This window comes from Tamandua tetradactyla, chromosome 19 (genome assembly GCF_023851605.1).
Source record: "Tamandua tetradactyla isolate mTamTet1 chromosome 19, mTamTet1.pri, whole genome shotgun sequence".
Lineage (NCBI taxonomy): Eukaryota > Metazoa > Chordata > Mammalia > Pilosa > Myrmecophagidae > Tamandua > Tamandua tetradactyla.
The window spans coordinates 48661110-48687384 of NC_135345.1; the positions used below are offsets into that span (position 1 = coordinate 48661110).

The window sequence follows — 26275 nt, forward strand, 5'->3', positions numbered from 1 at the left end:
AGTATCTTTGATAGAAGAAATATAAATAATGCAATCTATGTAATTGCTGTGTTCTTTGCTGTCTTACATAATTTGTTTTTTGTTATATTCATGATGCAGACACAGAAATAGTGACACCTCTTTTATAAATTATATCATTTTTAAGTAGTTGTTTTGCGTCAATTGGAAAATGATTGTAGGATATGCATTGATTATATGAGTATTGGGAACAATAGTCCATCTACTGAATATCTTCTTTTTATATAATTTTAAATTTTATTTTCAGTTTTAAGGTTCTTCAATGGAAAAAGTTCTATTTGAGGGAAGTAGGCAACATGCTTAGGTATATGTCAAACGTGTGCTTCTCTTTAATGGGAACTGACTCTTCAAATAAAGTAATGAAAGGAGGCTGAATGGACCAAATTGCCAACATCAGTTTATTTTACTGGAGAATTTGAACTGAGTGACACAGACCCTAAGTCTTGCCATTATGTCTTTATAAGAAAAGTCTGTAGCCACATTGCTATCTTTCCCGAGTCCCAGGAATTCAGTGCTTACTTACAACTGAATAAGGCATCTGAAAGACAACCTTTCCCTGAATTCCTTCTGGACTTTAAGTAGATTAACATTTCCAGTGCTCTTAGGCAAAGACATCATCTCGGATATATTAACCTTTAAGAAGCAAAATTACAACCCTACCTTAACTTCAACACCACCTATAGTTACCCACCAGAGTCACCAAGTTCAACATAATCATTGGATAGGTGTTGAGGACTGAATCACTTTCCCTGCAAGATATGTTCAAGTCTTAACCCCTGGTCCTGTAGGTGCAGATTCATTTGTAAATAAGCTCTTTGAAGATCCTATATAGATAAGGCCAGACATAATCAGGGGGACCTTAATCCTATATATCTGAAATCCTTATAAACTAAGGAAATTTTGACGCCACAGTGGAAGTGACAGGAGGAGACCAAAGGAGACATCTATGATAGGGGAGAGATTGAGAACCAGCGAGCCAATACCAGAACACTTTTCATTTTATAGAGAAAGGCCTGCTGATTCATTGCTTTTGGACTAGTTCCCCAAACAGTGAGAAAATAAATTCTTGCTATTAAGCTAATTAGTCTATGGTATTTGTTATAGCTCACCTGGCAAATTAAGACAATAGGATACCAGAATATCAAAAAGAAGAATGCCAGGTGTTTACAAAACTATTAAAGAATTATGTATTTTTTCCCTCAGGTATACATAGATTTAAGCATCTGAAATGGATTGAAATTTGGGATATGGCTTAGGGTCATCCCTGTACTTAACACCTTTGAAAATTTCCTGTAATACGTGGTTATAGAAATCCTGGTTGAAGGTGTGAGTCTAAAGGCTTTTAAATATTGTTAAATGGTTTCAATTTCCTACTATCTAATATTTCATGAGAAATTATGTTTGGAAATGAAGGTAGCCTTCAAACAGTAAGAGGAAGGGCAGTTTTAAACTGGTATGCTTCAATTACTAGTTTACATCTTTTTATTAATTTACATTCTAAGACATGATTTAGAAATTCTCCATAAGGTTATTTTTATTGCTACATAGAAGAAATGTTATAAAATTTCAAGCCCCATTAATGGAATAAGGTGCTCTATAGGAGTAAATATTCCAGGTAAATGAACCTCATATAATTAAGCTCCAAAATGTTCACTGCAAATAATGATAGAAAATATTTTAAAAATATAATGTTCAGTTCCCTGATTTCTTGAACCAAGTACATGGGGTATAATTCAATATTTCCTCAAAGGGCAAACAAAGGATTTGAAGTACTTTTACTTCTTGTATCTGATTTTCCATTTTTTTCCAGTTTTCTATCTACATCTGAATCCCTATGAGAGTTAATAATGACTATGGGCCTGAACACATAAAACCATTCCAAGTTAGTAGAGCAACAATCTTCACAGTACACTGTAAATATCCAAATCTGATTGCTTTATTAGAGGTTTCCTGGTATGCTGGTTTGAGAGGAAGTATGCCCCCTAAGAAAAGCCATTTTTGATATAAATCCCGTTTCTTAAAGGTAGAATAATCTCTATTCAATACTTTATGTTTGAAACTGTAATGAGATCATCTCCTTGGATGATGTGATTTAGTCAAGAGTGGTTGTTAAAGTGGATTAGGGGACGACATGTCTTTATCCATTTGGGTGGGTCTTGATTGGTTTATTGGAGTCCCATCAAAGGGGAATGAGAGATTCAGAGAGAGCAGAATGGTGTAGCCATGAGATGCAGAGAGTCTACGAGCCAGCAACCTTTGGAGATGAAGAAGGAAAACGCCTCCCGGGGAGCTTCATGAAATAGGAAGCCAGGAGAGAAAGCTAGCAGATGATGCTGTATTTGCCATGTGCCCTTCCAGCTGAGAGAGAAGCCCTGACTGTGTTCGCCATGTGCCTTCTCACTTGAGAGAAAAACCCTGAACTTCATTGGCCTTCTAGAACCAGGGTATCTTTCCCTGGATGGATGCTTTTGACTGGACATTTCTATAGACTTGTTTTAATTGGACATTTTCTCAGCCTTAGAACTGTAAACTAGCAACTCATTAAATTCCCCTTTTTAAAAGCCGTTCCGTTTCTGATATATTGCATTCTAGCAGCTAGCAAACTAGAACACCTGGCTTTAGATTTTAAAAGTGAGACAACTTCCATAGAATCCCTTCAGGACCTCCAGCTGGTACCTTTTCAAATTCCTCAGGGCAAAGGAGACATGAATGATTCTAGTATTACCATGCTTTCATTCACATGATTTCAAGAAAGGCTGACCTATAAAAATGACTGATACTAGGGGAAACAGGCTGAATCTGAAGTATTTAGTATTACACTTGCTATAATTTCACTGGGATGTGAATTTAGAGCTGTTAACACATCTCATTATTTAATTTGAGCATATTTCTCCCAGGCAATTACTAGCAAAAATATGCTACTCTATTTTTTTTTAAATATTAGATTAAAAAGTATAGGCTGCAAATATTTACTTTCATATATATATTATATATATATATTTAATCACATGGTTCATAATTGACTATGGAAGTTTGGAGTACTATTTAAGAGTTAGTCATTTTAATTGATGAATTAGAATAAAATTTCAAGGATTACTTTGTGCATAAGGATGGGTATTATTTAAATTTACTATATGAAAAAGTTATCTTGGAAAAGTCATTTAATTTTATAGTTTTTCTTCTATTCTTTAATAACATGAATTAAACAAATGCTTTAAACCAGCAAGCAGAGGTACCCAAGAAGAAACAGAGATAGGAGGAGCCCATGCAAAAGTTTACAAAATAAAAATATATGTGAAAATAACAATAGATTGGAAGTGCTTGGGCTTTTAAAAAAATTCTCATAACTTACACAGGATACAGATTGACTTGGTCTAAGGTGGGGCTAATAAAAAAAAAGTCTCGAAGAATTTTAAAATGTGGCTAGGGTTGAGAACTATTGGACATAAAAAAAACTTACCATGTTGACATGTTGCTAGACATTATTCTGTTGTAATAACTTTCTGCCATATTAAAATATTTAATGTTAGTAATACTAACAGTAATCAAAAGAAGAGATCATTTAAATAATAATGTACTAAATTAAGAGACTAGATCCAAAAAGAATATTGTACAGGATTTCTGGGTTTACAAATGGAACAATGAATTTCAGTCTATCTAAAGAAAGGAAAATCTTATTCATTTTATTTAATAGTTTCATATAAATGTGACATTTTTTATGATAGAAGGTTGGCAATTTTCTGGATGAACTTACATTTCCACAGAAATACTTTCTTGAAGAGTTAAAATGATCAATATTATTAATTCCTGATTCCTCCTGACAAGAATAGAAAATTTCAGGGTGCATTCATACCTTTCTTATCACCCTATAAATTTGTATTAAGAAAAATTTAGAAACAGCATTAAAAATTGGTATTAAAAAAATCAGTGTTCTATCCCAGTATACAAAAGCAACATTTATAATAAAATTCAATTTTTGTAAGCAAACATGTAATGATTAGAGTATAAAAAGCACAACTTTCAGAACAAGTGTATTTAAATCAATTTTAATAAGTACAAAAAGATAATGATTAGCATTAATTTGCATGTGGTTAATTAGTTGTTTTTTTATTAACAGCAAGCATAATTACACATTCACTAAAGGTCAAATTGTCTTACATTTGTAAAAAACGGTGATTTTCCCAATTAAAACAAGGTCACAAATTACAAATAGTATCAGCTCCTGAATTGTTTTCTCAAACCAGAAACCTACCATCTGAGCAAACGGTTACTTTAAAAATTTCAAATTTCACATAATATGATAATCAGTTTAGTGTTGGAGCATTCAACATGAAGTTCTCTATGCATGGTATTTTATTATTAATTTGTAGCAAGGGAAAATATTTTATTTTTTGTGTCCATTCCTTTCTAATTTAGCAACAGATATGAAACATTTTTAAGTTTCCATGCACATCAGTTCTGAAGGGAATTATTGCGTGAAAAATCACATTCCTCAGCATGAAGCACATCCAAACCTGAATTTGTATTTGCTCAAGAAAATCGTAAAAACAAAATAGGATACCAAAACAATTGACACCAGTAATGACTCAGGCGTCCAAAATGAACAGTCAAGGACGTATCTATGATGGCAAGGTTGAATTCATGAATATTGTGTCTAAAATGTCCAGTTTCATTTAGTCCTTTCTAATCATACTTTAAGCTTCTACACACACACATTATGGTGGATTTAAAGCACAGCCAAATGCTTTTACTACTATACTGAATGTTTAAACAATAAAATAAACAAATTGGTAACAAATCTACAAGTAATTGCTTGGAAAGTGATTCTGTATCTGACCTCTTGGTTTTGCTTTCCTAGTACTATCTGTTTTCACAGATGACCAATGTGGGAGGTAGTCATACTTATCCAATAAGAGGTCTGCATTTTGACAGCATGCTATGGTAAAGTAACTCTTCTGAAAAAAGAAGTCTAAAAAATATAATTTTTACACCAACGTAAGCTCATTCAACATACACAGCCATCCCAATAGTGGTGGTTATTTGGGTTAGTTTAGGCTTCTCTCTGCAAATAGTGATTTGCAACAAATTATTTGATGAAATCAATACATTGTCATTGCACTCTGATGGGTTTCCTTAAAATTCCAAGTTTAAATGTCTGAAAATCAACAATATCAGAAAAAAGACAAAACATCCCTAATGATTTCCAAATCTGAGAAAATAATAGAAGAAAATAAAGGGGGCATGCACTCCTTACTTTACGTGCACTTGTATACACTATCAGTGGGCCCCAAAAGAAAAATGCAATATAGCTCCAGAATCTGAATTGTAATGAATATTAGTAATTAGTTTTACTAAAATGAATTCATGGTTGCTTTATAGTGAAGTATTTTCTTATTTAGTGTTTATTGGATTTTGTCTTCTAGAAAGGCAGATAACAGCCCTGTTATTAGGTGAATGTTCCCCAAAAGGCTTAAGCATAAATTTAGATTAAAGCAAAGAAAAATATAGTGTTTTTTCTTTTTTTGTTTTTTGTTTTTTTACTTACTTTTCTTAAAATACGTGGTAGGCTGGTGTAAGTAAACAATATAGAAATTCTAGAATTCGAACCACATAGTGATTAGGGTCGCTTTGAGGACTGAATGAGCTAATATATGTAAAGGTGTTAGATGAGTGCCTGAGATGTGTACAGAGAACCACTTCAACTCAAAAAGTGAAGTATGAAATTGATCAATAATGATCATTTCTAAATGATGAACCAAGTACTTAATTTTTAAAAGTTTTCAAAAACCTCCATTGAGAAAGCTTGGAGTTAAGATATAATAATCCAACATTATAAAGCAAAAGTGAGAGATCATTCTGAATTAAATAGCTCAAGAGAAAAACCAACTAGAAACATTGGAAAAATGGTTAAATCTATATAGGAAGGATATTTCTAGCCATACATTAGGGCTCAAGACTAAGTCTGCTATATATCTATTAAAAAGACATTCTATTGATTTATTTAATTGCAAGTTTAATAAGAGCTATAATTGTGATTGGGTTCAATTATAAATCATTAAAATTACATATATTTATCTGAATTTCTCAAAGTTATGTCTTATCTCTCTCATACATATATATATATCTAGCTAAGGCCTTATTAAAGGTTCTTGGAGAATATTACTCTAAACTGAAACATAAACCATTTAAATGTTTTTCCTATTGGCAATATTAGCTTTTATTATGTGGTAATGTGCATATATAATGAGCTGTGTAAGAAAGTGTTCTTTATATAACAGACAAAATTTATAATATTTCAACCAAAGGATATTGAAGACAGTTGTCTAAATATGTTAAGAATTTCAACAAAAATATGATGCATACTTCTTATAAGAAACAGAGTTTTGAATACCTTGTTATATTTTCCCCAAATACCTTTCATATGAACTTCATCTATTTTAGTATTTTAATCAAAATGCTTATTTTGATAGATTCATGACTCTTAAAATATTTCTGTATATACATACATAATATAATTTTCTCCCTTTCTTAGGAAAAAGGGAAAATGTATCACTTGATTTGATTAGCAACACCCTCATTTTCCATGTGGGTTTTTCTTCTTGGAATTTCTTTTCCCATTTTTAAGGTACTGAATTTGATGAAAATATGATGCTTAAATTGGAAAAATGTCAGTATGCCTAATCATTTTGACGGCACAATGATTATGGATGTTGAAGAATTTTATTCAATACTGACCTTTACTTTCTAAAGCAAAAATTCAATGGAGAAAAATTTGTCATCTTAATATTTTTTCCCATACTGTTACTAGTGGTTTTGATATGCTATCCATGATTTTCAAGCATACGGATGTTAAAAATAATCACCCAGTTTAAATTTTATGCTTCAACATATTTTGGATTTCTAAAAAGGAAGCTCAACATGCACATGGGACCTACATTAAAAGAAAAAAAAAATGTCACTATGGATAGTAATGGGCCAGTTCATGATAGCCTTGCAATTCTGAGTTTTTTCAGTTGAAAAGATAAAACAAAAAATAGCAATTGCTTCCAAAATGTGCTAATGGACCTATGAATGTCAAAAGCTTAATAACAGGAATAACTTGTTTGATAGGTTTATTAACTGGCCCCAGACTTCAAATTAATTAATAAACATTTTTTAGTTTCATAGACATCATCTTAAGGGCATCATGCATGGAGCACATGAAGCAAAAATTCTTAATAGATGCTGGAGACCTAGGACAATGCAGGAAATTACTTGAGCTACTTCTCCTCTCTCATTGGAATGCTGACAGGTCATGCCAGAGAGCAGTAGCCATAGTACTTTGGTGCCCTTTTTGATTCAATGAGAATATCATAGCAGAGTTCAGTTCACTCACCCAGGGATGCAAAAAGAGCCATGTAAGTACATGTGTGATATACAGAGAGCTACAAAAGGAAATACAAGAATGAAGTGATATATCAATTGTGATTTGTTTTAAATAATTATGAACTATTTAAGATAAGAATAATTTTGGAAACATGGCTCACGGGGATCACTTATCCAACCCTGAGATTAATTGGAAATAGAGGGATCCCTGAAAAGAGTGTTCAACATTAAGTCTGGCACTTAAAAAAATGACTCGTTTTAAAAAATTTATTAAACGGTTATATTAATTACATTTTTATATTCAAACACATAGGAACATGTAGAGCAGAAAAGAGCAAGATAGCTACCACTCTAGCAGGCAGAGGATTACATTTTTCATTTAGTCTTTAAGTCTTTATAAGAATGTGCTGTATTTAAATTTTCAACTAAATTCTGTAGGTGTTATATGAATTGTATTAACACCAATTGCAGGGCATGGCACAAAGTAGGAGGTCAAAAATATTTGTTGAATAAGTATTAGCTGAATCAGAGCAATAGCTATACAATGATGAGATTATATCTCTCTATATATACATCTATTATCTACATTTTGTACATACCATAAATCTTTATATCAATGTACAACGGCATGAAATAGGTAGAAGATTTATGGGCCAAAGAGACCAACCTCAGGATATTAAAGATGCAATTCCTAAAACATTGGTCTTATTTTGGTAAATCACTGTCATTCTTATTTTTTGTTTTTAATTTGTCTATGGAAGGGAGAATAATTGTGAGGACCATGGTTCTATATTTAAAAAGTGTTTTCCCATGAAGCATCCTCTAACAAGAGCAAAAGCTCCCTTTGCTTTATATAAACTTGTAAAAAGAATAAGAAGTGTTCAAAAATATACCAATGTTAGAGAAATAATAGAAAATCTTGATCCACATTATTGGAGCATGTGACCTGTGAGGATGTTCTTATGCTGAAATAAGATTTTAACAATTGAAACTACAAAGAAGAATACAAGTAAAAACAATGATAGCTTTCCTGTTCAATCTGCCATAGGCTCTGTTAAAACTGGTGCCATCGATGTATGTGCAGCCCTTTACCCAAGGTAGATATGAGTCTTTTCTGTTGCCTTACAGAAACCGTTATTTACAACTGTATTTACATTTATACATATTTATAAATTTATAATTTATGAGTCAGACATTAAGGGGGCAGTGCAGGAAATATTTTTAAATTTCTAATAGATGCATACCACACAAAGCATTTTTATTGCTTGCCTTCAAGCATCATATACTTTCTCAAACTATTGCACACATCCCTAAACTACACAAAAACAATGCTATGTTTAAATTGATAAGAAAATAGGATATCTTCTGTTTCAGTGTATGAATAAAGTACACATTTTACAACTATTTAGATAACAAAGAAGGTGTACTTGGAAGGGAATTAAAAGAAATACATTTATTGGCTCATGCAACATTTTTTTATTAAGGATTGTGGATTGCCTTCTGTGAGAGAATTTTAATGTCAAGGCTGTCTTCATGGCAAATTCTGTTAATAATATGCATTTGTGACCTTAGTATTAATACAACCATGCAAAGCACAAAATAGAATTACACTAAAACAAATCAAATTTTGAACATAAAATAAAATTTAAATGAGGCAAAAGAAAACCAATGTTTGTTTTGATTTTGCCTATTTTCATAAGATATTCCTTTTCTTGATTTTTTGAACATACTTATTTATGCACTAGACTCAAATACTATACAAAACCACAAGAAATGCCACTTTTTGACCACTTATGTTTTTACAAAGACAACATCATAAAAGTGTATCTATTATTAAAAGACAACTAATAACTGCTAATTTATATGGAATCAAAATGATTTTAGATTTGTCACAAACTTTGAACATTAGGCATGAAAAGCAATCATTAACTTTTATTGGTACATTCCAGGGGCATAAAGAATATTTTTAATATATTAAAAGAAAAAACAAATTTTACCTAGTAATAGTTACTAATTATATAAAATTGAAAACTGCGGCTTCTAATTTAGCTACTTATTTTATGTGCACCTGTGTGTGTGTGCGTGTGTGTAGGTGTGTATGAAATAATAATCTGTCAGTAATTTTTAAAGTTTCAGTTTAAAAATGTTCAACTCTTACCAAAACCTTTTCTGATATACAAAGCTGTTGTAAATTTGATTCAGCGAAATTCAAAGTTACAATTTACAAAAGCAGATTTACATTAATTCTTATCTGAAAGAGCTGCTTTCAAGACAGAAAAGTGTGCCAATTAACTGCCCTTTCCTTTTAATTAGTGGCTTCTGAGTCCTAATGAAAAGAAGCCTTAAGGCAGAATTTGCAGTAAACAGGAAAGAAGAGAATCATATGAGTGCTTATCTATATCCGTGGCACCTATGAATTCTCATCAGGAGGAGTTTTGGCACAATTTTCTAATCCAGTATGAATGTTGTTCCACAGCAGCTGAATTGGATACTTTTTTTCCAGTCTCCAGCACCAAGAAATTTAGCTGATCAATTTCAATACAACACATACCTGAAAAGGGTAAGACAGATATATTTAAATTTAGTTTCCAATGATTAAAATAATTTGCTTGATTTCACCTATTACTTTCAAATAACCTGTGAATCTACAAATATAATGACCATGACATTCTGATAGTTACTAAATTCTAGACATAATTAGCATCCTGTAAGGGGTGACTCATAATTATTTGAGTTCATCATGCTGTAATGTGTACATGGACACAGACACTATACACAGTAATTGAAAGCTGATTTTGAATCTCTAGTTTTTTTCCTTATGTGAGCCAAGCTTCCTGTTATATACTCAGGAAGGGAACTGATGTTACAGTTATCAGTCCCCACTAAGGAAAATTCATCTTCGAATGATGTTATTTTACATTATAATTAGGCAACAGTAGAAAATACTTCTAGTTAATACCTAAATCAAAAGCATCCCTAAAGTGTGGTGTAGCATCCCCACTTTCACTTCTATTAGGAGAATAGGAAATAAATCAAGAGATCTGAAATCCACTTTGAACCAGTTCCTAGAGTAAATGTTTAAAAAGATGATGGCTCTTTTGTCATGGGGTACTTCTGCCTGCAGTTCCACAAGTTAGCAAATGTGTGTCTCCATTAGACATTTACTGGAAAGCTATTTCATTATATACACACTTTACATGTTGGTTCACAAATTAGCAGTTATTAGTCAGACTGTACATAGCAAAACAAACCAATTTTAATGTTGCTATACATCCCAAAGATAACCCTGTGTCTAGATTCAAGGACTGAACCCTAATACGGGTTCCCTGTTTAAATACGTAGCCCAGTAAACTAAATTAAATGTACCAAACAAAACTGGGAAAACTATTCTAGACATTCTGTCAATTTTGCTGACACTGTTGAATGTTTTCTTGGCTTCGGCTGGCTTGTTTTCCGGCTTCTTGCTGGGTTCTGGCGTGGTTGCACTCTTGGAGATGGTGGAGAGAACTGGGTCTTTTGATAGATTCGGGGCATAATTGGCTACAGCCACTGCATAAGCATTGTTCTGTATCATGACAGAGGCTTTCTCTTTTTTCTATTGAAAAACACAAGAATTAAACAGTATGGTTGAGCCTGTTACATAAAATTTTCCAAACTCCAGTTCAAATTCTGAAGAAAAGTGTCTTGATGAATATCATTATCCTTCAGAAGGAGGAATTTAGTGACTTAAAGGGAGGTAAATTCTAAACCATAAGGATGAGGAAAAACAGAAAAATCAATGATGTCCTTTTCCTGGAGAACCACTTTTGTGGTTCCTTCCAAAACATGAATTGGATCATGTCACTCCCTTCCTAAATTTCTTAATCAGCATCTCATGGAACTAAGCTGCTGATAAAATCAATACTTCTTACCATGGCTTCCTTCTTTTGTTTAAATACCAGTGCTCATAGATTAATTTCAGTTTTAAGAATACCTCCTTGCTTTGCTGCTTTTGGCCATACCAGTCCCTAAGCCTAGAATGCCCTCCTGATCCACTTTTTCACATGACTAGTTTCCTCTCACATTTTGGTCTCCATTTAAATGTCATTTCCTCAGTAAAATCTTCCCTAACCCCTCTGATAAATATAGATCTCATTCTCCATGCATGTTTTCATAACCCACAATTTGTTTACATCATGGTATTTTTCAAAATGCGTAAATGTTTTCTTTATTTGTGTGATAATTTGACTAACATCATCCCTTCCCACTAGGATCTAAGTTCAATGAAATCTGGTGCCACGTCTTTCTTGTTACCTTTAGCAATTTCAGAATTTAGCATGGTGCCCTCCACAAGGTAGGAACAAAATACAAAGTTGACATAGTGAAACCTGAAAATATAAATGGTAGTTACCTGCACTTCTATATTAATAAAATGCACTATAACTCATTTAAATGCAGACAAATTTGAGCCAGCAATTGATGATCCAAAAATAGCAAGTAGGTAAAATCAAAAGATTGGCCTAGAAATTTATTTGGGGTATCAATTATTTTGAATTAGGAGCTCTCAAAAAATTCAAGTAAAACTAGAGAAGAGGGTGGCTCTGAAAGCCCAGGAGGATCTGCAAACATGCCTGGATTTCCCCCAACTTGACTGGCATTGTTTTCCTCCCTCTCCTCTTCTTCCTGCTGACAAGGCTTCTATTCAGGCCTGGCTGGAATATAAAAGAAGCAGGGGTAAGGTCTTACCATTTGCAACTGTACAAAAGTGAAACAGCTTTTCTTAAATAACAATTCCTCTAGTTCCTGCCTTACAAATGTATGTTAAATCTGTTAGTGTAAAATGAATCACAGAAAGATAACTAGTACTTTGGAGAAAAATGTGTCAGTCCCAGTCTTAAGCCTGTCACTCACAAACTTCACCACTGGAGAAGAGGTAAGTTCCACTATTAGCCCCAAGTTATTACCTCAGAAATGGTGAGTAAAGGGTATGGGACTTGACTAGGTCTCCTACCTACTATACGGCTGAGAAAGCCCACAAACTAGATGCATGTGACTTTGGCACCTCTGCCTTTCAACATTATGGTATGTGACCTTCTGCATGAGGGAGCTGTTTGAAACAAAGGAGTACTTCTCTCTAAAATATTCCCATTGAGGTTTACATAAGTTGTTCAGATTTTCCAAAAGGACTCTTAAACCCATAAAGTAGGTAACATCTTTTGTTTATATTGTTATTCAAGGAAACCAAAACATCTTTCAAAATGATACCAAATTGCATATATAGAGAACTGGGATCTTGAGAAAGTTCCTTAGCCTCTTCATGCTTCAATGTCCAGTTTGCAAAAAAGGGAGACGATACCAAAGCCACATCAAACTGCCGTGATGATCAAATGAACTAATGTATAATTCTAACCATATGGAGAAACATGAAGTCTTTTAGTGGAGAGTAGTGATATTTATAACTCTGCTACAAGCAAGGCAATGATCACTGACATACAAAATGTGTAGGTAATAATAATTTCCATCTTTGGTAGAAGGAATACATATTTAACATCATGTAGAAGAGTTCAAGGAAGTTTTCATGGAAGTGGGGCATTTAAATTGGGTCTGAAATTATGGTATAGGATTTAGACATGGAGACAAAGAAATACAATGGAAATGCTCTTTGTGGCAGCAGGTGACTACAGATAGGGACTCTCTACTAATGCTTACAAATACCCTGCCTGTTCACCCACCCCCCACCCAACAAATTCCATTCAATTGTACATATATGCACATGGGATACTAAAAATATTTAACAAATATTAGATGAGAGGAGCTACCAAGTCAGAAGAGGCTCTGACCAGTGAGAGTCAACACTGGCTATGAATAACCAGAAGGGCCCTACCAGTATGTACCAATCAAATATCAGTGTATTTGTATATTGGCATTTTTCATGTTATCCCACCACTGTGAACTCCATTTAAAAAATGCTAAGTCATTCCATTATATGTTCGCAACTTTTATTGACTTAGGTACAAAGGACAAAATCCTCTCATTTTGTCTTATTGTCCAAAGAATGACTTCAATTTCTGAATATAAATATAAACTTCAGAGGCAGGCTAGGCATCTCTATAAGGCACTGCTGGTTTGGGATTCAAAGGCTCCCTGGGAACTTGAAAAAATTAGCATTTTCAGAATGAGTAACAAGGAAAGTGCAACAACCATAAGTCTTATTTTCAGTCAAGAACCCAGTGATGGGCAGCTGTAAGTCTTACCAATTCATTGAATGAAGTGCAGGGTGCCTCCACAGGGCTATAGTTACTCAATTTCTAGCCACTACACAGCAAAGCTTTTCTGGTTCAGAATCTTACAAAGTCTTACTTTAAGTAAGAAAATACTTCTGTTTAGTACATTTGAAAATAATTATTTCAAATCAAAAGTAAACTATCACTATCTATTTAAAATCAAAATCAAGTATAGAGAGAAAATATTATTGAATTCATAGTTGTTTTATAATTCTAAGGTTTTCTAAAGTAAAGTGTACAGATTAAGTTCCCATAATCCATTGTATTATTGTCCATTATAAGACACTGATCTGCTAGGGTTCGAAAATAATGTTAAAACCAAATGGAGGTAAAGAGTGCAAACTACACTGCTATTTTCTCCTAGACTGCAATGAGTCTTGTGGCTTTCACTCTGGACACAGGAACATACATGCATGTATATATGCATATATATATATATGATTTAGTAACCACTACGTTTCGCTAGGCTTCTCCATCTATAGGTATTCGCCTTTGACCCTCACTCCCGGCTTAGAATCTGTATGCCCTCCTGGATGGTCTGACCTGTGCATGGTGGTCTCATGCTTGAACCAGTCACTGGTAACTAATCCCACATCAGTAGCCGAGTCAGGCGCATTTTACTTCCTGCCATTCCAGAACAACACTGACTCAGCTCAGTGTCATGTCAATTGAGGTATCACATACTACTGCCGAATTTAGTACTCCTTCTATATGCTTCCATAGAACCCTGGTGCTGGTCTCTATAATGGCAAATTACACACACACACAAACAACACACAAACACACACAGACATATATATATGTATACATATGTATATATTTTCATTTTTCTGTTTCTTATTCCACTTTATTATAGAGCTTCTTATAACTATAGATTATGCACTGCAGCACTCCTAGTACAGTTCCTGGCACAGAGCTAGCTCAAAAATTGCTTTCTGGATGAGTCAATGAATGATATGTATTAGATGTTTACTATTATCTATATCTATGAAACGTATGAAATATAATGTAATGTAAAGGAATGAAGTCGATAGACTACAAGATTTTGTTAGATTAACAAAGCATAATTATATATTTTTATACAATTCTATTATGTAATTATTCTGAAAATCCTCAATGTTATCAGGCATTGGTGTAGGAAACTATTAATAAAATAAGCCCAACCAAAAAACATCTGTGGAATTTGTTTTGTTACTGAAACTCATATAAGTGGGAAATGGGGGAAAGTATGGCTTATAAAGTAGAATGAAAGGTGACTGTAACCCAAAGTAATTTAATTGAATTTTCTATTTTTTCAATGATACTTTATAGGACTCAAAATATTTTGAGTTTATTATGTTATTATAGTCTCTGTAAATATATAGAAAAGCTCAAAGCTCAATTCTGGAAAACCCCTGATTACAGAAATAACAATGCTTATACCATGGGGGTGAACTAATATTGGCTTTCTTAAAGTAGTAGAGAAAAATATCTAAAACATAGACACCTATTAGTGAAGTGACCCGACGTACGAATGAAACTAACAATCACATTGTTTCAGAGCTGGAAGCAGCCACAGATGCTGTCCCTTACCTTATACTAAGGAAACGGGGATCTCATGTCAAAGTCTAAATGTAACAGACAATGGGGCAAAAATGAACAAATAAATAAATATGTATAAATAAATACATGAAATAACAGCTCTTCTATATTGTGAACTTTTGCTTTCTCTCCAACACCACGCTGCCTTTTTAAAGTCATTGTGGGTATTAGAAAACCCACAACTTGTCAAACAAAAAGATGCTCCCTGGTCAAATAACGCTACTGTTAACTGCCTGCTAACCACACTCACTGAGAAAAGTGATACTTACAGACGATTGTTTGAAGGTTATACAGTCCATCCACTTCTCTAAATACTCTAAAGTCTTTCCTTGGATTAAACTGGGCCATGAGAAAGCTATATAATTGGACCATATTAGCTTAGCTCCTTGAAGAATTGCCTTCACTGAGTTGTATGTTAATGTAATGCCTCCAGCTTTTATTGAAGGGGACTACAAGAAACATCAATATGAAATTCATTATTGCCTTTATTGGGTACATGTCCACCTTACTTGCTGAATTACTCAGCTTTCCCCAGTATAAAGTCTATGTGATATTTTTTAAAAAAGAATTCAATATAAATAAAAGTTTTTCTCTAAGGAAATTTATGAGCCCATTTCTTGATTAAAAAAAAATGTTTCCCCCCCATGTTTTACTCTTGTTGCTGAGGAGCTCAGAATTTGAAGCACACCTACCATAGCTATTGATTATGCAGTCCCAAGTGGTGGAAATATTTGCAGTCTACTTTATTTCACCCTAATTTCCTATATGTATTTTTATTTTATTTTATTATAACTTATGGGCATGCTTTCTTTTGGCAAACTGTTTGAAATTATTTTGGATAAAGGCAGGAAATTTAAAAACACAAAGAAATGATAAAATGTACTTTAAATGTGATGTTTTCTATGAATTGCATTGAGTGAACCACAAAATACTGGCACATTCTGTGATAGTTTGGATATTACATTAGTCTGTCAGTTTTCTAGGTAATTTATATCTATTTTTATTTTCAGAAAATATGCCTCCCTTGGCCATTGTAGGATCTCTGACTCAAATTTAGAATTAGAAACAATCTCAAATAATTAATATTAATTATTTTTTATTAAATTCAAATAAACTAGGTGCCAGATGCTGTGCTAGATAATGGCAGATACAATGGTGAATAAGAAAGAACTATTTCCTATCTCAGACCTTGTACCCTCATATTAGAAACAGATTTGTTTTTAATAAAGAAAGCTATAATGTAATGAGATGATGTAAAAAGAATTAATGCAAGGATTGTGGAAACATAATGGAGGAGATGATTTGATAAATCCTGAATATTCCAAGATTAAGAAAATTCATATAAGCCTTGGTGATAAGAAGGAGTTTGTCAGCTAGGGAGGGAAAAAAAGTCAACATATACAATATTTAGAGGCAGGGATGTCTGGGGGAAATTTTTGGCTTGTGATGACAAGGGGAAGAATACGAGAATGGGCTTTGAGATCTAAATTCAACCCTGGGTGCACCACTTATTAAATATGTGATCCTGGACAACTAACCTCATTTGACCAAGCCTATCTTTCCTTATTTCCAAAGTGTGGATATTCCCAGACACTTTTTAGGGTTCTTATAAAGAGTAAATTAGCCAGAGAGCTAAGCATAGTACCTTAGCATAGTAGTAAGTACATAATAGATAACAAAAATAATTTTCCTTACTATTCATCATGTAAAAAAATATATGAGAAAGTAAACTTAGGCCATATTAGTCTAGCTTTTTGAAGAACTATCTTCGGCAATTCATTAAAGAGATAGAGTTAATTGATCTGATTTGTTTTAAAAATTTAACTCTGGTAGTAATATAAAGGAAGGTTTGGAGGGAGACAAGGGAACAGTCAAGTACACTATTAAAAAATGGCAGCAAGTGAGGGCATGGTCCAAGGTATATATGTAGGAGATGGGATAAGATTTGGTGACTGGTTAGACAGTGAGAATGACTTCCAAGTTACTGTATGTGAGTCTAGGTTCTATCATTCAATGAGGAATGGATTTCAGAGCAATTACTATGTGTGGGCTGGAGAACAATATAAAATCAATTTAGGAGGTTTTATTTTTGTTTCTTTTATTTTTATTTCTCTAGATATGCAGAGATTGAGACGTTATGTTCAGGTAGAAATGTCTAAGGAACAGGGTGGATGTATGATCTTGGAAGTTAAAAGAAAGGAGTATAGTTACTCTACATGACCCTGGAAGTTAAGTTAAAGTTATGGATTGTAGACTTTAATGTGGTAATTACTTCATAATTATATACAATGTCTGCTGAGCACTGACTATGTACGAAATACTGGGCAGAGGGACAGGGATACATGATTCATGAAAATAACATAGTCATTGTCATCATGATCAATGAAGGAGTTGAATATTTGATTACAAACTCTGATAAGGGCTGTGACGCAAAAAAAAAATCACAGGGTGATACTAATTGCTAACAACCGAAATCTAATCCATGGTGGTGGTGGTGAGAGAGATCAGACATTTCCTTAGGAGTTCATATTTGAGCTGAAAATGAATGGGAATTGCTTGGTTGAGGAGTAGAAGTGGGTGGGTAGTATGTTTAGTGTTGCAGATATCCCTGCAAACATTATCAGTAACATCCCTAAATTGAGAAAAACACAATGAATAGTAAAAACAAAAACAGCTGAAATGAATCTTTTTGGCAATAAACATGAGCAGATGCTAGGGAGGCTGGATCCACTCTGAACTCGAAGAAAATCTCAAAGCATAGAATAAATAGTGACAGCTGCCAGGATGTGAGGAAAGGAAATTGATATTCTGAGGCCTGTATTAAGGAGGCAAGGAAGTGAAAATGTTGTTGATTGGGGACAGAAATGGGATTCTGGAGCATAATAGTAGAAAGGTTCAACGAGGATCTTTTGAGGGAAATGGGAAATTCTTATTATTTGACCTGAAAATGTGAAAGTTATTGGTGCCCTTCAGTTATAGGAGAATAAATGGATAAGCAATTGTATTATACTAGGTTGAGAACTAAAGATTGGGGAAGGTGGTGGCATATGACCTGAGGAATTTCATTTATGCTTTTATGCTAATGTTATTCTTCCTCATAAGCTGAAAGGAAGACAACAGTTGATAGAAGATGAGTTTGAAGATAATAGAGCAAAAATAATAACTGATGGATCAAGATTGATAACAGAATAAAAAGGAAAAACATTATGAGCTGAAGTGGAAGAATTAGTCTTGGGCAAGAATAATACTAGGTATGAAGTAGGTTCCAGAAGGACTTGAGGGTTTATATACGGAGATATTTGGCATAAAAAATTGAGTTAGATCATTTGATTGAATACTACATTTATAGAATAGAAAGTTGTCTTGGCCCAATTTCACAACTATGAAAATTGAGCATAAAAATGGTGTAACATCTTGTCTAAGATCAATCACAAAGATAGATAGAAAATGAGGGGGAAAAAAGGGCAAAAAACCTTGTCAGCTGCCTTCTAACATGGTGTTTAAAGGTAGCCGGAATTTATGAAAGATTGGATTCATGTATTTATTTATAAAAGCTAACTTTAAAAAGGTCAGAGTACAATCCAGATATGCACTTTATATTAAATATATTTTTAAACACATAATTTTGGTAATTATCTCTGAGTGATTATTCTTATGAAGCGAATTAATACTTGCTAGTCTACAAACATCTAAGATGTTTTCGTAGCTTTGGATTGACACAAATTTAACTGAATCAACCCATGTTCACTAACTTTGAAATCAGAGGAATAATTCTACCACTCCCTGCATGGCTAGTCTGAAAGGACACCAATAGGGCCTGTGGATAAGAACTCCGTATTTCAGTAAAATTAATACTTTCCACTTAAGAAAACAAACAGAAGGAAAATGAAAGCAGAGGTAGACTGCACTGAAATATCTGTTAGGCAGATAGGCCAATTTGGGACACTTTCCTTGATTTTCTCTTAATTCTCATGACCTAGTTATTTCCAGGTTAGGTTCATTTGAATCATGGAATTGGATTGAGGACCTATTCATAAAGTCCCCATTGTAAAGTTTAAAGACCCTTTAAATTAAGTTAAGGAAGTCCTCTTACTGGTATACATTGCCAGATTTAATATCAAAACTCATTTTATTCATTTATTCAATAAATATTTTCAAAATGCCTACTAAGCACCAGGTACTCTAGCTAGGCAGCCGTGAAGGAAATCAGACTACATGTTTGAAGTAATGTTTCTTAAACTTAACAAAAATAACTGAAATAACATAAACAATTTTAATTGTTTTCTTGCAAATCTGACGAGGATTTATCTTGCCTAGGTGTGGTATGACATACAGGCAGACATAAATCAAATATTTAACAGTATTAAGTCATTGATTTTAGAGTGTACCATCAAAATTTTGCATTCTCCATTCATAAACATGTCCATTTTCCAAATTCAAGGTTTAAGAAGGCATATTATTTGACATGCCACATGCAATGTCAATTTGATTGGCACACCACAGCATTAAAAATAATATAACACTAAACTTCAGTATAATATAACAGTAAATTTGGGGCTTCTTTTAATCCACAAAAGTATACGATTTAATTTTATATTATTTATATTTAAAAAGGACTAACTAGCATTTTATTTTCAAAAAATGTAAGTGCAAATGTAACTGATATAACTAAAAAGAAGTAAATACATAAATAGCACTGAAAGAGCAACATACTGCATGGGAAATGAAAACATCAATCAACAATAAACATAATGGTAACGGGGTAATAGCCTAGAAGATAAGCATAAAAAATTGATCAGATTCCTTAAGTATTGACTTGTTGGCTCTGTTAGTCGGTAAAACACAACTTATAAAATGAAATAAAGAAACATTCTTGTTAAAACTTTTATGAAAAAGATCAAGACAAACGATAGCACGCAGTGTATGATTAAACTTTAATATGGACGTAGAAATGAGAAAAGCTACTTAAATTCAAATAATTTAAAAAGAAATAAATTCAATAAGGATATTATTCCAGATTTAATGGAAGAAACCTTTAGGTAGATTTATTAGGAAAGGAAACGTACAAATAATAACTTTTTACTATTATAAGAATACTCTATCTCATGATATGCCCAAAGCTTCCTACTTAAGGCAGATGAATAACAATTTAAAAATAAGAAACGAAAAATCTATCATATCAATACACAAGACTTCTACTAGCTTCTGTATTTAACACCTAAAAATGGGCACCAATAAACCCCAAAGAAGCTAATCTTAAAAACAAATAACTTTCCCCTATAGACCATGTGAACAACACCAACTGTCTATGCATTCTAGCACCTACTTCCTTGTTGTATACTGTATGGGGGAGGGAAATTGTTGCCGGGGCTTTTATATTCAAGCAACAGAGATGAGGATAGATGAGGAATATCTGACTCATCTAGAGGATCTGAAATTCTATAACTGGTAAAGATAATGTTTCCAGTTTCTTTTCCCAACCTCTTTATTATAATGTAGGGTGATGTTTAAATGCATGAACTTAGTGGTCAAACAGACAGATTTGGGTTCAAGTACATCTATTAACTAATTGCGTGAACTTGGCCACTGTTCTAATGTTCTGAAGCCTCAGTTTTGTCCTTAAAAAAGGGGGTAGGGATTAAGATGAGACCCTACTTATAAGGTTGCTGCGAGAATTACATGAGAGTGCATGTAAAAAATTTAGCACAGTACCTGATGTACAGAGCACAACAGATGCCAGGAAGTGGTTTTAACAGAAATATTACCTCTATCAGCACTTCTAAAGGATTTCAGGCAAGTACAGATTTTGAAAGAAATCTGTATGCTTCTAATTTATTTCAATATATCTTTTAAAGTTTGAATATCCTTAATGTTAACCTTTAGAAACATATTTAATTACAATGGGAAGTATGGTCTCACTTACCTTGTCATTTACTACACTCTTCCCATCCCAAGCCCATCCTCTTTTGGTGAAGTAATTAACAGTTGCAAATTCAATTAGGGCAGAGAACACAAATGCATAACAGACAGCAATAAACCAGTCCATGGCAGTTGCATAAGCCACTTTGGGGAGAGAATTCCGAGCACTGATGCTTAGGGTTGTCATTGTTAGAACAGTTGTTACTCCTGCGGAAGAAAAGATAGGAACCAAAAACATCAGCAAGTACGAGGAGGAAGAGATTGGAAGCATTTTTTTTTAAACAAAACATTTTTAATACCACTCTATTCAGAACTTTTCAGTGCCACTCCTATCCACTTAAAAAAAATCTCTCTAGAAGAAAACAATACAAAGCAAATTATTCCAGTTTTACATTTGAAAAAATGCTCAGATTTCATTTTTGTTTTGAATTACCTACTTTTTCCCTTCTTAGTTACTGTTGAGGTTAAAAGAATTGATGAAACCAAAGCAGAATTACCTGTGAGAAAGAGAGCATTCAGTTTAAACTGACCAATTGCCCATTAATATTAATTTAAAAAAAATACATCAAAGCCTCGTGCTAATTTTTTCACCATATATTTGACTCATGTTAAACAATATGGTCATCCGCACTGGTGATCACGATGGAAGGGTAATTAAGTTGTTCTTCATTCAAAGTATGAAATTAATTCTGGGCTGCTTGGCATTAGGAGGATATAAATTATTTCTTAGTGTAGCTTACCATCTATAGGAAATAAAACAAACAATTAGAAAAATAAAATCCGATAAAAATATAAATCATTACTTTTTTGAAGAACTTTCATATTTTTGTTGTTTTAAACAATTATGTGTTTCCTTTCATTGCATCCCTTTCCTGCCAGCAGTCAGAGGAATCACTATTCCTAATTAAAAAGAAGGTAAGTTTCCTTCTTTGTCTCTTAATTGTTTTATATTTGCAGTTTAATTTGTTGGATATTAGTATAGCTATTCCTGCTCTTTTCTGATTGTTGTTTGCATGAAATATCTTTTCCCAACCTTTCACTTTCAACCTATGTTTATCCTTGGGTCTAAGATGCCGTCTCCTGTAGACAGCATATAGTTGGGTCCTGTTTTTTAATCCATTCTGACGCTATGTATCAACAAAAGGAACAACAATTCAACAAGAAGATGCAGCCATTATAAATATTTATGCACCAAGCCTGTGTGTTCCAAAATACATGAGGAAAACATTGAAAAGAGAAATAGACACATCTATAATAGTTGGAACCTTCAATTTCCAACTCTCATCAATGGACAGAACATCTAGACAGAGTATCAGTAAAAAAACAGAGAATTTGAATAATACAATAAATGAGCTAGACTTAACAGACCTTTATAGAATATTATACCCCATAACAGCAGGATACATCTTTTTTCTCAAGTGCTCATGGATCATTCTCAAGGATAAAATATATGCTTGGTCACAAAGCAAGTCTCAATATATTTTAAAAGATGAAATCATATAAAACATTTTCTCAGATCATAAAGGAATGAAGTTGGAAATCGATAATAGTCAGAGGGCCAGAAAATTCACAAATATATGGAGGCTCAACAACACGCTCTTAAACAACTAGTGGGTCAAGGAAGAAATTAACAAGAGAAATCAGTAAATATCTCAAGTCAAATAAAAATGAAAACATGTCAAAATTTATGGGACGTAGCAAAGACAGTGCTAAGAGGGAAATTTATTGTCCTAAACGCCTATATTAAAAAAGAAGAAAGGGCAAAAATCGAGGAATTAACTGTCCACTTGGAAGAACTAGAGAAAGAACAGCAGACTTACTCCAAAGCAAGCAAAAGGAAAGAAATAATGAAAATTAGAGCAGAAATAAATGAAATTGAGAACATGAAAATAATCGAGAAAATTAACAAAATCAGAAGTTGATTCTATGAGAAAATCAGTAAGATTGATGGACCCTTACCGAGGCTGACAAAAAGAAGAAAATGATGCAAATAAATAAAGTCAGAAATGGAAGCGGAGACCTAATCACTGACCCAGCAGAAATAAAGGAAGTAGTGAGAGGATACTATGAACAACTTTATGCTAATAAACTAGACAATGTAGATGAAATGAACAACTTCCTAGAAAGGCATGCACAACAAACATTGACTTGATAAGAAACAGACAACCTCAACAAACCAAACTCAAGTAAAGAAATTGAAGTAGTCATTAAGAAGCTTCCAAAGTGAGATTAGCCAGAAACAAAAGGACAAATACTGTATGGTCGCACTGACATGACCTAACATCAGTGAATGAATTTGGAGAATTTCAGTTGAGAACAGAGACCATCAGGAAATAGATATTGGGTAATTGGATATGAAAGGATGCAGATTGTACAACAGGACTGATTATAAAAATTCAGAAACTGATAGTACAATCCTACTTAACTGTAATACAATAATGTTAGTACACTGAATGAAGCTGAATGTGAGAATGATAGACTGAGGTAGTGGGTGGAGAAAAGGTAGAAAAATCAATTTAGTTATCCTGTCGCTGAGTCAATACTAAAAAATGTTTATAGAAACACATTGCACATGCATGTATCAAACTGTGAGAGGTTTTAAATAGGTTTCTTTTAAAACTTGGATGCAGCAAAATAAACAAATAGAATAGAATTCAGATATTTATGCACACATGCATGTATCAACAATATAAGAAGTGCAAATGAAGAACTAATATATGAAAATATAATCAACTTCACTAGCAGTCAAAGAAATACAAAAAGGCCACAATTAGGTGTCTTTTTTAGACAACATTATCAGCAGCTTATGTTAGCAAAACTTAGATCGATGCTATGCTGGTGGTGAAGATGTGGAGGAAATGGACACACCCTTTCATAAGAATCATAAATTGGTTCTACCACTTTGAAAAGTTATTAGTCAGTATCCCCTAGTATTTTTAACAGCATTATTAAGGAATAAGTGACTTGCAATAAACTGCCCATATTTAAAGTGTAAGTTTCACATGTGTACACACATATGAACCATACCAGAATCAAAGAAATGAATGTGTCTATTACTCCAAATGTAATCCCTCCCTTCCTTCCCTGCCCTCTCTTCCTCATCCCCAGGCAACTACTAATGTGCGTTCCATCACTATAGCTGATATTCATTTCCTAGAAATTTACTAAATGGAATTATTAAGTGTGTACTCTTTTAATTTAATTAAAATTAAACTTTAATTAAGTGTCTGGCTTGTTTCATCCAGGACAATTATTTAGATATTCACCCATATTATAGTGTGCATTCATAGTTCATTCTCTTTTATATCTGAGCAATATCTCATATTGATATGCCACAGCTTGTTTATTCATTCATCTATTGATAGACATTTGGGTTGTATTCAGTTTGGGGCTATTACCAATAAAGCATCACCAACTATTTATGTTCAAGTCTATGTATGGACATAATTTTTCATTTTTTTTTCCTTTATTTTTGCAATTTTTTATTGAAGTTAAATTTCAAAAAACAGAAAATGTACCATTTAAAGTGTATAATTCCGTGGTTTTTAGTATATCCACACTATTGTGCAACCATTATCACTAACTCCAGAACATTTCTGCCACTGCCCTAAAAAATTCCACACTTGTTAGCAGTCACTTCCAAATTCCCCCACCCCATGCCAGAAACCACTAATCTACTTTCTGTCTCTAAAGAATGAGACAGAAACATCTCTATACTGGACGTTTCACATAAATGGACACATAAAGTTGCCTTTTTTTTGTCTGACTTCTTTCATTTAGCATCTTTTCCAGGTTCATTCATGTTATAGCATGCATTGATATTTCATTTTTTTCTATGACTGAACAGTAGTCCATTATATCTCTATATACTAAATGTTTCTCTCTTCATCAGTTGATGAACATATGTGATGTTTCCAATTTGGGGCTACTATAAATAATGCTGCTATGAATATTTGTGTACAAGCTTTTTTTGTCAATGTAAATTTTCAATTCTCTTAAATATATATCTAGGAGTGGAACTGCTGGTTTATTGGGTAACTATATGTATAATCATTGAAGAACTGCCCAACAGCGGCTGCACCATTTTACATTTGCAACAGCAAGATAAGAGGTTCCAGTTCCTTTATATACTGGCCAATATTTGCTATTTCTCTCTTTTTTTAATTAAAAAATATAATAGCTATCTCAGTGGGCATGCAGTGGGATTTCATTGTTGTTTTGATTTACATTTCCCTCATCACATTTCATGTGCATATTGGCCATCTGAGTATCTTCCTTGTATTTAAATCTTTTGCCCATTTTTAAATTGGTTTCTTAGTCCCTTTATTGTTGAGTTTAGAGTTCTTTATATATTCTGGATACTAAAACCTTACCAGATAGTATGATTTCCAAATATTTTATCCCATTCTGTGGGTTACCGTCACATTTTTTGATTCATAATTTTTTTTAACTTTGATGAAATCTAATTTATCTATTTTTAGTTACTTTGTTCTTGGAATAATTTTTAAAAAGACAGTCCTTACCCAAGGTCACAAAGATTTAGAGCTATATTCCCTAAGAGTTTTATAGTTTTAATTCTTATATTTAGAGTTTTGATCCATTTTAAGTTAAATTTTGTATATAGTTTGACATAGAGTTCACATTTATTCTTTTGCTTGTGGCTATTCATTTGGCTCAACACCATTTGTTGGAGACTTTTCTTTCAACCTTGCACATTTAGCACTTCTGTAAAAAATCCACTGACCATAGATGTATTGATTTAGTTTCGGACTCTTAATTCTATTTCATTGATCTATCTGTCTTTCTTTAGACAAGCTGTACACTCTCACTCTCTTGATTACTGTAACTTTATAGAAATAGTCAATTTTGAAATATGTAAGTGTAAGTCCTCCAAATTTGTTCTTATTTTCCAAGATTATTTTGGTTATTCTGGGTCCCTTGTGTGGAACGAGTTGCAACATGCGAGAGACTCAGGCACAAGGGAGATTCTCAACAAATGACCACTTTATTATTTCACAGTACAAAGGATTCTAAAGAGCAGGTGAAGAAATTCCATCATGTTCTAATCATGAACACTGGATCTCTTTCCAGTTATTAGGTCTATTTTAATTTCTTTCAACAAAGTTTTA

The 26275-nt window shown here is 33.1% G+C and overlaps 1 protein-coding gene across 4 annotated transcripts in view; it reads right to left on the reverse strand.

Moving 5' to 3' along the window:
- Positions 1–4113: 4113 nt before the first annotated feature.
- Positions 4114–26275, reverse strand: part of GABRA2 (gamma-aminobutyric acid type A receptor subunit alpha2) — a 158639-nt gene continuing 136477 nt past the window's right edge. For 3 of the 4 annotated variants that reach the window (XM_077136780.1, XM_077136779.1, XM_077136778.1), the window contains exons 9-10: positions 21151–21353; positions 4114–10978 (exon numbers count right to left, since the gene is read on the reverse strand). In XM_077136780.1, the coding sequence (XP_076992895.1) occupies positions 10682–10978; positions 21151–21353 (500 nt within the window). In that variant the 3' untranslated portion in view covers positions 4114–10681. Of the gene's footprint in view, positions 10979–15496; positions 15677–21150; positions 21354–26275 lie in introns of all 4 variants that reach the window. The other variant, XM_077136781.1, reaches the window with a different exon arrangement.